The 12912-nt window shown below is 39.8% G+C and overlaps 1 protein-coding gene across 2 annotated transcripts in view; it reads left to right on the forward strand.

The window, feature by feature from the left end:
* The window catches only part of CTPS2 (CTP synthase 2), a 139770-nt gene that overhangs the window by 51136 nt on the left and 75722 nt on the right, over positions 1 to 12912 (forward strand). For both annotated transcript variants that reach the window (XM_065580275.1, XM_065580281.1), the window contains exons 10-13: positions 3229 to 3317; positions 4447 to 4541; positions 5772 to 5834; positions 6626 to 6669. In XM_065580275.1, coding sequence (XP_065436347.1) covers positions 3229 to 3317; positions 4447 to 4541; positions 5772 to 5834; positions 6626 to 6669 — 291 coding nt within the window. The remainder of the gene's footprint in view (positions 1 to 3228; positions 3318 to 4446; positions 4542 to 5771; positions 5835 to 6625; positions 6670 to 12912) is intronic.

Consider the following 12912-nt stretch of genomic DNA (forward strand, 5'->3'; position numbering starts at 1 on the left):
CATTCCACTTTCTGGCACCTATTTCGGTACAATAAAAGTAGGGATTATGATGTAGTCTCTTCAAAGAGAAGGTGATTAGCAGATCTATCAGGAATAAGAAAACCCTTTTTTTAAAATTGTGCCCAGCCAGGCAAAATACAGGCCATCTACCACCTATTAGAACCAAGAACAGAACCCTGAACTCCAGACTTTAATTGCTCTAGCTCCCACACAGTGTTTTCCAAGGATACCTAGCATAATCAAACCAGCTGTTTTAGTACAAGAAGCCAGTAACTACTCTTGGTCAAAATTATAAGTAGGGCACTGTAATTTGCCTGAGATCTACATCTGTTTGTTATTTGCCCATCAGTGCCGTTCCTTGGGTACGTCTACACTACCCGCCGGATCGGCGGGTAGCGATCGATCTATCGGGGATCAATTTATCGCGTGTAGTGTAGACACGATAAATCGATCCCCAATCACTCTCCCGTCGACTGCTGATCTCCAGCTTGACGAGAGGCAGAAGCAAAGTCGACGGGGGAGCCGCGGGGCACGCCCCGAGGACGCAAAGTAAGTAATTTTAATTTGATCTAAGATACGTCGACTTTAGCTCCGCTATTCAAGTAGCTGAAGTTGCGTATCTTAGATCGATCCCCCCCTAGTGTAGACCAGGCCTTAGTCTTGCTGCGGCTTTGGAACCCCTGTGAATTATACAGTCGGGGGCATCAGAGCAATTGCACCATAAAGACCCTTCATCTGGGAAGAGCGGTAAATTGACAAGGAATGGTAGATGGCATTAGGATTGAGGTACATTAATTGATATGCTCTGCCTTTATTTTCTCATTTTATTGAGTGGAGCACTACCCCAATAGAGGAGGCTCCAATGACTTGGTCATATCTGACAGCAGTTGCCTTAAGACACCTCCCTGCTACTCCGCTCTTCAAATTAATTCAGGAGAGGCTGAGCAAGCAGCCTTAGTGAGAGATAACATTCTGATAGACACCATAGAGGTAAGAAATTCCATCTCTGAAGCCGACTGCACAGCTTGCTCTACTTTGGTTCCAGAGTTTTGCTGCAACAATGCAAGAATCATTTATCATTATTTAAGTATTATCATCATCATGCCAGATACAGCTTTGCTCCCCAAGTTGTTTTTCTTCCTGGAAAGTTCTTCAGACTCTTTGTGTGCACTTGCTGTTCAGTTGCTGCAGGCACTATCCCTTCTGCCAAAAGACCCTAAAAACGATGGGGCAAATAATGTTGGAGCCCCTTACTAACTATGAAAGCACTGTCTGCTCAGTGATAGGTAAAATCTGAGACACGAGTGAGTCTGTATAAATAATTTATCTCCCAGTTGAGACACTGAGATTTGAATCCTATTTCATTTGCATCGAGAGAAATCGTCCTCCCCCATGTAAAGAGCCAGTGCAAGGCCTACACACCATTTAAGTCCCACTTAATTCCTATTTTGATGGTTTAATTGGTGCTCAAAATCTTGTACTGGCTTCCTGCATAGGGGTGAATTGTATTTATCTATTATTTAAACAAGCCCTATTCACCTTCAGCAACGATGACCAAGGCCCCAATCCTTCCAAACACGTTTAACTTTACATGCACAAGGAGGCTTATGGCGGTTCAATGGAGCTACTTGCATGTATAAAGTTAAGCATGCACGTAGGTAGGTCAAAGCATGCACGTAGGTTGCACAAGGTAGGCCAAAATCAGTGACAAAGCTTCCCCAGAGCCAATTCCACTTTCAGAGCTCTTGCGAAACACCTGTGTTCCAGCCTTTTTGCCAGCAGCTCCTCAGTCTAATCCTGTGTTCTGAAGCAGTCCTTTAATGTAACATAGTGATACCTAATTTATAATACATCATTTGCATATTTGAATGATGAAACCTATAATGTTCAAATACCACCTCTACCCCGATATAACGCGACCCGATATAACACGAATTCGGATATAATGCGGTAAAGCAGTGCTCCGGGTGGGCGGGGATGCGCACTCCGGCGGATCAAAGCAAGTTCGATATAACGCGGTTTCACCTATAACGCGGTAAGATTTTTTGGCTCCCGAGGACAGCGTTATATCGAGGTAGAGGTGTAGTTATAAATGTGCTGACTTGGTGTATTTGACAGTGAAAGCAGAACTAATTTTAAATGTACCATTAGCTAGCTTCTCTTTTCAACCATGTAAAACAATAAAACGTACTATTTGTGCATAATAAAAATATGCAGTTATATTCGCTATTGTATCTTTTGGAAAAGAAGAAAATGTTGGATAGAAGGTAATTCTCACACCTCAAAACTACCAGTCAAACAAACCTCAAACAATCTTGTCATTCACCAGTGGTATGTTTTTTCATAGATAAAGAGAAAATGTGTTATTTCAGAGTGGGTGATTTTTATTTTAGATTAAAGAAAATAGCAAAGAACAAACAAACATTATGGGCCAGATCCTCAGATGGTGTAAATTGGTGTATTATTTATTATTTGTATAAATAATTGAAATTGGGACCCCCACAGTGCTAGGCACTATATATACATACAGAATAGACAATCTTTGCCCTGAAGAATTTAAATATAATTTTTTATGGAGGGGGAATAGAGACACAGATTAGGTGATTTGCCCAAGGTCACAGAAGAAGTCTGTGGCAGAGCCAGGAACTGAACCAAGCTCTTTTGAGTCCCAGTCCAATGCCATAACTGCCCCACTATCTTCTTTTCTCTTTCGACTGCATTGGAGCCACATTCATTTACATCAGCTGAGGATCTGGTCCAGAATGTGTGTATGACTCAATCTGGAATAGTTGCTATCTTGAACTAATTCAGAGGGAGGAAAGTACATAGAAGAGAGACTTACAGTTATAAAGCTACACACTCCATAACGATAGATGCAGCCCTACAAAGAATTCCTTATGGGCTGACCTCTGCACCTAAACAGAGGTCCAGGGGTGCTGGAATAATTTTTATAGTGGGGGTGCAGATGATGGAAACCATGTATTTGGTGTTTGTTGCTACTACTTCAAGCCTGGGGGTGCGACAGCACCCCTAGTTCCAGCATCACTGCAGGGGTCCTTGCAGGATTGGATCTTTAGCTACTATTATTTATGTGCAGATTTATTGTGAGAATCATTGAAAAGTCCTGCAGGCTGTTTTTATGCTATAAATGTTTGTTGTACAGTATAGCATTATATTGCTTTTTCTGTGGAACGAAATACTGTTTTGTCATATATTTTTCTTTCTTAGTATATAGATTCAATAGAGCTTGAGCATTCTACAGAAGTTGAGAACCCAGTGAAATACCACCAGGCGTGGCAAAAATTGTGCAAAGCAGAGTAGGTACCATCAAGTATTCTGTATACAAAGTAGAAGAGTTTAATGATTTGTTGTTTTGTTTAATATAAATTTTTTCCTAACTGATTTTTCCAGTGTCTCGTATAATTTCAATATCCAATGCCATCTTATCTTTCTTCTCATTAACTCAGTACTTTGCAATGTAAAAGCCATTGTGGAAAAGATTTTAGATTTTAAGTAAAAATATTACACTAATTCTAAAGTGCATCTCAAATGGCAAATCATATATTACTAAAAAGATTTTGAACCATTCACTATATCAGGTAGACTTGTTTAGGAATTTGGTTTTGTTGCTGACAGGAAGAAATAGCTTCATGATGGTTTGTGACAAGAATGATTTATACTGAAGGAAATAGCAAGTTAAAAAATATTGGGCCAGAACTTCAACCTCTGTTCTGGCCTCTTTGGGTGGGATTTTTAACTGTGCCTGCATGCTTAGGTACATTTGAAGAGTTAGGCATTTTCAAAAATTCTACCCTTTCTGATGTGACTAAAGGATCATTGTCATCAAACATCATAGTAAAAAGTGAGTAAGTAAATGTTGTGCCTGGGCTCCTAAATATTCATGACATTTTTGTAAGGCTGTTTTTATAAGCATCGATCCACTTTGCAAAATTATTAAACTGTGAGTGGCCCCATTGAAATCAATAGAAGTTTTGCGATTGATGTCACTGGGACCAGCAATTCACCCTGTATAATTAAAGGGAACATTTTACTTCATCCACTACCAAAAGCAGCTATTGTAAAGGCACCAGAAATACCACCCAACAAGTTTAGGGTTAAGGAGTGAAGAAGAATTCTGTAGCTTATTAAAGAAATAGGAATTTCACTGGAGAGGATGTAATTACTTTATTTGAATTTGGCTAGAACACTGATGCAGATGTTCCAAAACTTGAAATAAGTCCAATGGATTTTTCATGTTGATGAGGTACATTTCTCATTAAAGATCACCCAGAATTGGCACCTTGGATTATACAAAATGTGGTGCCCCTTACCACCATATTTATTTAATTTTAACCTGACAAGATTATCCTTTAAGTGACACACGGAAACTTTCTTTTTTTGTCTTATTTTACATCCCAATCATTTTATGTATGGATTTTATTACAGTGGCATTTTGGTCCCAGGCGGGTTTGGATTTAGGGGAACAGAAGGCAAACTCCAAGCAATATCTTGGGCAAGAAAAAAGAAAAAACCTTTTCTTGGTAAGATCTTTCAACTAAGGAAATATTACTGGGTGTTGAAGATATGTAGAGAAAGGTGGTTAATTTTTATAAAACTAAAGTAAGCGTTAAAATAGGATCTAAAATCTACCTGGCAAAGTTGCGTGGGCCTAACTAAAATGTAAGTGGTTTCTGACTCGAGTCAGCATTCAAGTTCTATGTTACAGGTGCTGACTCTATTATTTGTTGTTTGTTTTGCGATATCACCTAAGAGCCCCAGTCACGGACCAGGCCCCCTTTGTGCTAGGCGCTGTATAAACACAAAACAAAAAGACAGACCCTGCATCAAAGACCTTAGAATCACTTTAGTTAGTTCATAGATTTTACATTTGATTTGGAGTATCTTTTTTAAGAGTAATAAATCAGCAACATTATAATTTTAGCTTAATATATCCCAAGAAAATATCTCTTTCAACGTGTTTATGTCTGATCATTTTTGTATTGCTATTACTTTTAATTACACATTTCTGTGATAGTAGTGTCCAGTTAGGATCTCGGCCAGGTGCTATGCAGACACATAAAAAGATGTGGTCCTTGCTTTGAGTTGCTTAGAATATAAGGCTACGTCTTCACTGGGGAGGGGAGGGGGATCGATTTAAGATACGCAAATTCAACTATGCGAATAGCGTAGCTGAATTCGACGTATCCGAGCCGATTTACCCCGCTGTGAGGACAGCGGCAAATCGACGGCCGCGGCTCCCCTGTCGACGGCGCTTACTCCTACCTGTGCTGGTGGAGTACAAGCGTCGATTCAGGGATTGATTATCGCGTCCCAACGAGACGCGATAATTCGATCCCCGAGAGATCGATTTCTACCCGCCGATTCAGGCGGGTAGTGAAGACGTAGCCTTAGATGCATGGTGAATTCTTTGACTAGATACTAGGGATGGGCCTGGTCAAAATCTTGGATCTGAACATACCCAAACTTTCAGCTGTAGCCTATCCCTATTAGGCACATAACATTTAAAATGAAAAAAGATTATTTAGTAAGACTCCAAGGACATCGTTATTCTGAATAGTCTAGAGTGACCTTTACATTTCGTGCCCACAATTAGTCAACCAGTCTTCAGGATTCCCAGTATGTATGGGTTTGTACGTACAAACTGGGTAGCCAGAAATCAAAACTGTGGGTATTCTGAAGGCCGAATTGAGGCTACTTTGCAAATTCTACTTTTTATTGTGTGAAACTCTGTTCTCTTCTCTTCTTTGCAGGAGTTTGCTTGGGGATGCAGCTGGCAGTGGTGGAGTTTGCAAGAAACTGTTTAAACTGGAAAGGTGAGTTCAGTATCCTAGTATGGATTTGGTTCACTTAGAAGAAAGCTTATTCTTTATATGAACTTTATATTATTCAGATCATAGTATTATGTGTTTAGATCAATGTGAGCAAATTCTAAGAGCTTGATTGCAAATTGGATTACATGCCTATGTAAGGGAGTAAGAACTCCCTTTCTACCCCTGTGCAGGCTACTCAGATCTTGGTTTCAGAAGCATAGGAATACACTGGGCAGCTCACCTCTATATTCTGTCCCTCAAGCAGGTGGATAGGTAGTGGTGAGGAAAGGGAGGAGCATTGGCTCCACCCCACTACTCATTGAGGAGAGTAGCCAAATAAGTGCAGGGTGGGTAGTAATTTAGTGCTGGCTTAGGCCAGCAGCAAATTGTTACCCTCAGGAACAAGTAGGTATCGGGGAGGAAGTGTGACTCTGATGAGTCTCTATGAGTATGTCAGCACTTCAAGCTAGGGGTGTAATTCCCAGCTCGTGAAGACTCAGCTCTGATCTAGCTGGCACACTAAAAATAGAGTGTATTTGCAGCTAGTTGCAGCTTGCTCAATCAGAGCTAGCACAGATATGTTTCCTTGAGTTGGGAATCGCACTCCCTTCTTGATATGTAGACTTACCCTGAGGCATTGTGCTTCCTGAGGCTGCTCCTGGGGTGTTGTACGTTACACACACACCTTTACAAGGCTGTGCCTAAGGGCACAGTATAGCCCTACACGCCAACAAAGCTGATGATCTAGGACAATGAAAACGTATGGTGGTTATTCTGAATTTTTTGTGTTCCAGATGCAAATTCTACAGAATTTGACCCAAACACAAAATACCCTGTTGTAAGTACTGATTTGTCTCTTTGGTGAGTTTTCTTAATACCCCTTTTTTGCCTTGGTTAGATGACAGGCTATGTATCTTTTTCATGTGTTGTGACATGAAGAGATGTCTGCTGTCCATATTTAGCATATTTATTGTTTAAATAGGAACTCAGCACTGTAATGAAGATGTAAGAGTAATGAAGATATAATGCTGATTTTTATGTCAGAGTAATTTGCATGGCCACAGATTGATATAAGCAGAGGATAAGGATTGTAACGTTATTGTAGAGTGAAACATAACAAGAAGCTATAAGGTAGGAAAGATCTTAGCCTGAGTCAGCTGGCACAGGCCGACTGCTGGTGTCTTATTGGAGTGTACACATATCCTTAGTGCTATCGGGGAGAGATCTGGAGAATTGAAAAGAAGAGCCCAGTGTGCATGGGTGACAGTGAAAAAGATAGAAGGAGTACTGTAGGACCTCACTTAAGTAACAAACTGAAAGGAAAAGTATATGCTGCATGTGTTTTTCCCTGCCTGCTCTGTGGTTTAGAAATGGTCGGGTCTTTTGCATATGGAAGAAAAAAGATTTTTTATGATTCTAAGATACAGGTAGTAGCACGTAATATATTGAGAATGGCAGGCAAATGGAAGGCAGACAGTGTGTGCATGGAAGAAATTAGGGGGAAGATGAACATGGGACTCCCAGTAATAAATAGGCTGGAGAGTGCACATTTGAAGTGGGTGGACAAGTGATACGAATGGGAGAAGAACGATTTACAAAGAAAGCATGGGAGGAAGAGTTCAGCAAGAAAGGATGTGGAAGACAGAAGATACGATGGAGAGACTGTTAAGAGAAGATTGGACTGGAACTCCAAGACCTATGAACCCCTGTCATGGACCTGAAGGAGCGAAGACTTGTGGGCACCTCTGACTCCATACAAAAGGGAAAAGGTGTTGAGAAGTGAATTGAAGCGCATATCTATGATAACATATTGCTGTTGTACAGAAATATCATGAATCATTGGGTGATCTGCAGCATTTTGATTGCATTAAAGGAGAAGCAAGACATTCATTCAAGTACAATTTATATGGAGAAAATAATGGAATACGTGTAAAATCTGAAAGTCACAAAAGATTAATGTAATGAATGGAGTTTAAACAGTTTGTGTGTGATGTGCATAACAGCTACTCTGCAAAGCATGTTTCTGAATCTTAATCTGTATAGCGGGAATGCTGATATTTCACAGCTGAACTCTGAGTGAGGCAAAGCGAACCTTCAGTTGTTTCAACTGGACATCTTACCATATTAATACCTGTAACCGTAAAGGCTTCAGTTTAGCAAAGCCTGCGTTGTATTAAAATATTTGGATATTGTTTATAGTAATGTACAGAAATAATTTAAGGGGGATCAGGTTAGTGAGGTTTGTGAATTATTGAGGCCATAGAGATGATTTCATGCACCGTGAGAGCTGATGAGGGAACACTGTGTCACTCCCATGGTAGCACCCTCAGCAACTCAGTAAGGCTTACGTACTGTACTCCTCTTCTTGTGTTGGCTACTCCTCCTCTGGAAGTTGCTCCTGGAGAATGGGAGTGGAGAAACACTGGTCCAGTAACAGTTGTGTTTTGCTTGTTTGTTTGTTTTTTATAAAAAATTAGGACCATGTGATTGCTGAACCATGCCAATAGGCAAGGATTCTCAGGGGCAGGTATAGAACTTGGAATTTCTTGTAACTCTTTTTAAATTTACTACCTGTAGTATTGCCAACCTCAAGTGTTCAAAAATCATGAGCTGAACCCCAGAAATCAGGGGGAGGGATAGCTCAGTGGTTTGAGCATTCGTCTGCTAAACCCAGGGTTGTGAGTTCAATCCTTGAGGGGGCCACTTAGGGATATGGGGCAAAAATCAGTACTTGGTCCTACTAGTGAAGGCAGGGGGCTGGACTCGATGACCTTTCAAGGTCCCTTCCAGTTCTAAGAGATAGGATATCTCCATTTATAAATCACGAGATTGGCTTAACACTCATGAGATTCTTAAAAATAATTATTACATTTTGAGTTCTTTTTATTTGGCTTCTGGGATTTGAGCTTGTAACACCAACACCTGAGACCAACACCTACAAGATCTTCACCAAGCATTCTCAAAACTACGATATCCACACAAGGAAATAAGGAAACAAATCAACAGAGCCAGACATGTACCCAGAAGCCTCCTGCTACAAGACAAGCCCAAGAAAGAAACCAACAGAACTCCACTGGCCATCACCTACAGTCCTCAGCTTAAACCTCTCCAACGCATCATCAGTGATCTACAACCCATCCTGGACAATGATCCCTCACTTTCACAGACCTTGGGAGGCAGGCCAGTCCTCGCCCACAGACAACCCACCAACCTTAAGCATATTCTCACCAGCAACCACACACCGCACCATAACTACTTTAACTCAGGAACCAATCCATGCAACAAACTTCGATATCAACTCTGCCCACATATCTACACCAGCAACACCATCACAGGACCTAACCAGATCAGCTACAACATCATCGGTTCATTCACCTGCACGTCCACCAATGTTATATATGCCATCATGTGCCAGCAATGCCCCTCTGCTATGTACATTGGCCAAACTGGACAGTCACTACGTAAAAGGATGAATGGACACAAGTCAGATATCAGGAATGGCAATATACAAAAACCTGTAGGAGAACACTTCAACCTCCCTGGCCACACAATAGCAGATGTAAAGGTAGCTATCTTACAGCAAAAAAAAAACTTCAGGACCAGACTCCAAAGAGAAACTGCTGAGCTTCAGTTCATTTGCAAATTTGACACCATCAGATCAGGATTAAACAAAGACTGTGAATGGCTATCCAACTACAGAAGCAGTTTCTCCTCCCCTGGTGTTCATACCTCAACTGCTAGCAGAGGATCTCACCCTCACTGATTGAACTAACCTCATTATCTCCAGACTGATTTTTGCCTGCATATTTATACTTGCCTCTGGAAATTTCCATTACATGCGTCTGACGAAGTGGGTATTCACCCACGCAAGCTTATGCTCCAATACATCTGTTAGTCTTAAAGGTGCCACAGGCCTCTCTGTTGCTTATTAATTGAGTGTGTCCTTGCAACTATAATGGCCCAAGTGATATTACTGAAATAGAATGCACAGAAACTGTTTTGATCAAAAGTTTTTAGCACTGTGAAGATTTTCTTTTTGAGATTTTTGCTTTTAATTCTAAAGTTGAAGAGGTAAATGTTGTGACTGGATTTGTTTGAAGAGTAATTAATGTATACTTAAGCTATAAGGGAGTTTCCTACTGTGTTGTTGATCTATATCAGTCCAACTATTATTAATCTATTTCATCTTGTTCCATGGTTCAGTGTGATTACAAAAGCATTACTTGGCATTGATCCTGCCGACACACCCAGGAGTAACTTTATGCACATGAGTACTCTTGCTGAGCTCCATGGGTAGTCAGAGGGGCTACACGCAGGAGTTAAGCTAATCCGTAGGTGTTGCAGGACTGGACCCATAGTGTGCAGTTGATATTTCAGTGCTGAGAAACCATTTGATAGTTTCTGCATTCAAAACACTGGTTTATGAGTTTTTTTAGTGACTTGCACATTGTAAAGTTTAGCTACAAAGTTTGTTTTAAACAAAATAGTACCATTTTTCCTTCCCACATGGTGAAAAGCATTATAAAATGTGTCTAGGGGGGTTAAATTAAAGTGGACATGTCTGAGTTTCATGTTACAGTTATTAGCATTTATGTATTTATCCATCCTTTCTTTAGCACTAGAAATAGTCTTCATCTAAAAACTTTTATATGAATGTCACAAAATAATAATTAATAGTTCTTTTAATCTGTAAAACTCCAAGCACTTTGCACAGATGGGTAAGTTTCATCTATAGATGGGGGAAGAAGTAGCACAGTGAGGTGAAGTAACTTGCTCAACTTCATCAGTGGCCGAACCGGGCATAGAACCCAGCTCTCCTGACTCCCAGCCCAGTGCTGTATCCATCATATCATGCATGTTAGAATTCCAGATTTTGCAGCTTGGGCCCAGCTCTGCTTAATATAGATTTGATTTCACAAAGGGAATGTGGGCTAGATGAATGAGGGCTGTTCAGGCCCAGAAATTCATGCTATCTAATTCCAGCTGTGTTGATAACTTGCTGCATGTGTTCCATGGTAAGGCCTTTAATCTTTTTGCCTCTGTTTTCTGACCTGTAAAATTGGAATGATAATTCCTACTGACCTTGCCTGGCTGTTGTGAGGATTAATGTAGTTAGTGTTTGTGCAACATTTTGAAAAAGTAATGCGGCAAGTTGTATTACTATTCTGTGGAAAAATTTTATACTCCAAATAATACATTTAGGGACAAAATCTACACTGGTTTCTTTGTACATTCCTTGCAGACCTTTGCAGTAAATGTGTTTACACAGGGTGTTAGGGCAGAATTTGATCCAAATGGTCAAAGGCGTTTTGTTTTTATTCCCCCTCTTTCCTCACAATATTAAATCAGATTGTAATCTTTTCTGATGAGCTCTTGCATTGTGGTCTCAGCTTTTATCTGCTGATGCCTCTAATATAATTTTGTAAAAATGCCTCCTTCAGTACTAGCCTTGAAGATGCTGATTTTATTTTTAAAACTTTATTTTCCATGATATTTCTGATATTACATATGGTATGAAGTGCTCCTGACCTTTTGGAATAAGTAAAATGTAAGCATTTTTATCACCCTGAGCATTGGGTCAGAAGTGGGCTTTGCGAGTAAGTGACACTTTTATAACACTATTTAATGCTTAATTCCCGTTGCCTGCTTTTTCTATAACTTACAAGAGGTGTTAGTAACACAGTCAAAGTCAGAATTTTCTATTGTATAACAAAGATAAAAAGAAAAGAAATATAGATCCTGGTCCTGCAAACTCTTACACACATAAGTAATTCCGTTTAGTGTAGTGTGATTACTTGCATGCTTAAAGTTGCTCATGTACAGAAGTATTTGCAGGGTTGGGCCAATAGCCAGAATTGAAATAAAAACAAGGTGTATGAAAATACTTTATATTTGGCCAAAAATAGACTACTAGAAAAATAATTTTTCTCCAAGAAACACTAGCTACTTAAGGACTGAAGTGTACACAGTAGTCTATTTTAGGTACCTTATTTTATCTCACAATCTTTAATTTAATCCTCTCAACACTCCTGTGAGGTAGGAAAGTGTTCTTATCCCTATTTTATAGATGCGGAACTGAGGTACGGAGAGACTAAGTGACTTGCCCAAGGTTACAAAGGACATCTGTGGTAGAGTAGGGACTTGAACCCAGGTCTTCCAGGTCCTAAGCTAGTGGCCTATCCTTCTTCTTACAGGGATGCCTTATTTTTAATTTTGTTTCCTTGTCTTTCATTATTTTCTTTCAATAAGGTAAGCAATAATAATAATAGCAATTACTATGACACTGGAATTTTCTGATGTAGGCTATGTGCTGAAAGGATTAAAAAGAGAATCTAAAAAAAATTGCAAATGTTTAAATGTGCAAAAGTAACTTAATCTGATGTGGACCTGATCATACTCCCAAAGATGACTGTAAATCTGTATGTGACAATAGAGAGGACCGATGCTGCAAGGCTAATTGGGCTTGTGTTGAAAAGAGGAATGAATATGACTAAATATTTATTAAGAGATTGAATCCTACACTCCCGTGATATCAGTGTCTAAGCTCCTATTGATTAATTGAAAGAGGTTAAGTGTTATTTCTATGCAGAAATTGTAATTTGTATCTATAACAAATACAAAAAAGCAAACTTCAGAAGTTGTACATGTATAGCCAAACCAGAAAAATGTCTTACCACTTTTGTGAAAGAGTGAAACCTCCCTTCCTTTAGAGTATTCCCACTTTGAATATTTTTCAGGGCCGCCTCAAATCCATATAAAAAAAATGTCGATAAGATGTTCTTTCTGTGAGGCTGACAGGAATTTAGGATCTGAACCAATAGAAATATTGGTAATCTCATCTGTCCTTTGCAGCTAGGTAGCCATGTACTGTAAGTTGTTCCCAATTTAGGGCCTGATTCAGAAACATGTTTGGTGTTTCCTATGAAGTGTTGAGCACTTTCAACATCCCCTTTCTTCAATGGGAGTTGAAGACACTTAGCACCTTTCAGGATTGGACCCTGAAAGGGTAAAGGGTCAGATCTCCCTTAAAGAAAAGGTGTTTGGAAGTTTCATTTTAGCAAAGAGATCTCCTCTCGAATTG

Source organism: Chrysemys picta, chromosome 1 (assembly GCF_011386835.1).
Source record: "Chrysemys picta bellii isolate R12L10 chromosome 1, ASM1138683v2, whole genome shotgun sequence".
NCBI classification, from domain to species: Eukaryota; Metazoa; Chordata; order Testudines; family Emydidae; genus Chrysemys; species Chrysemys picta.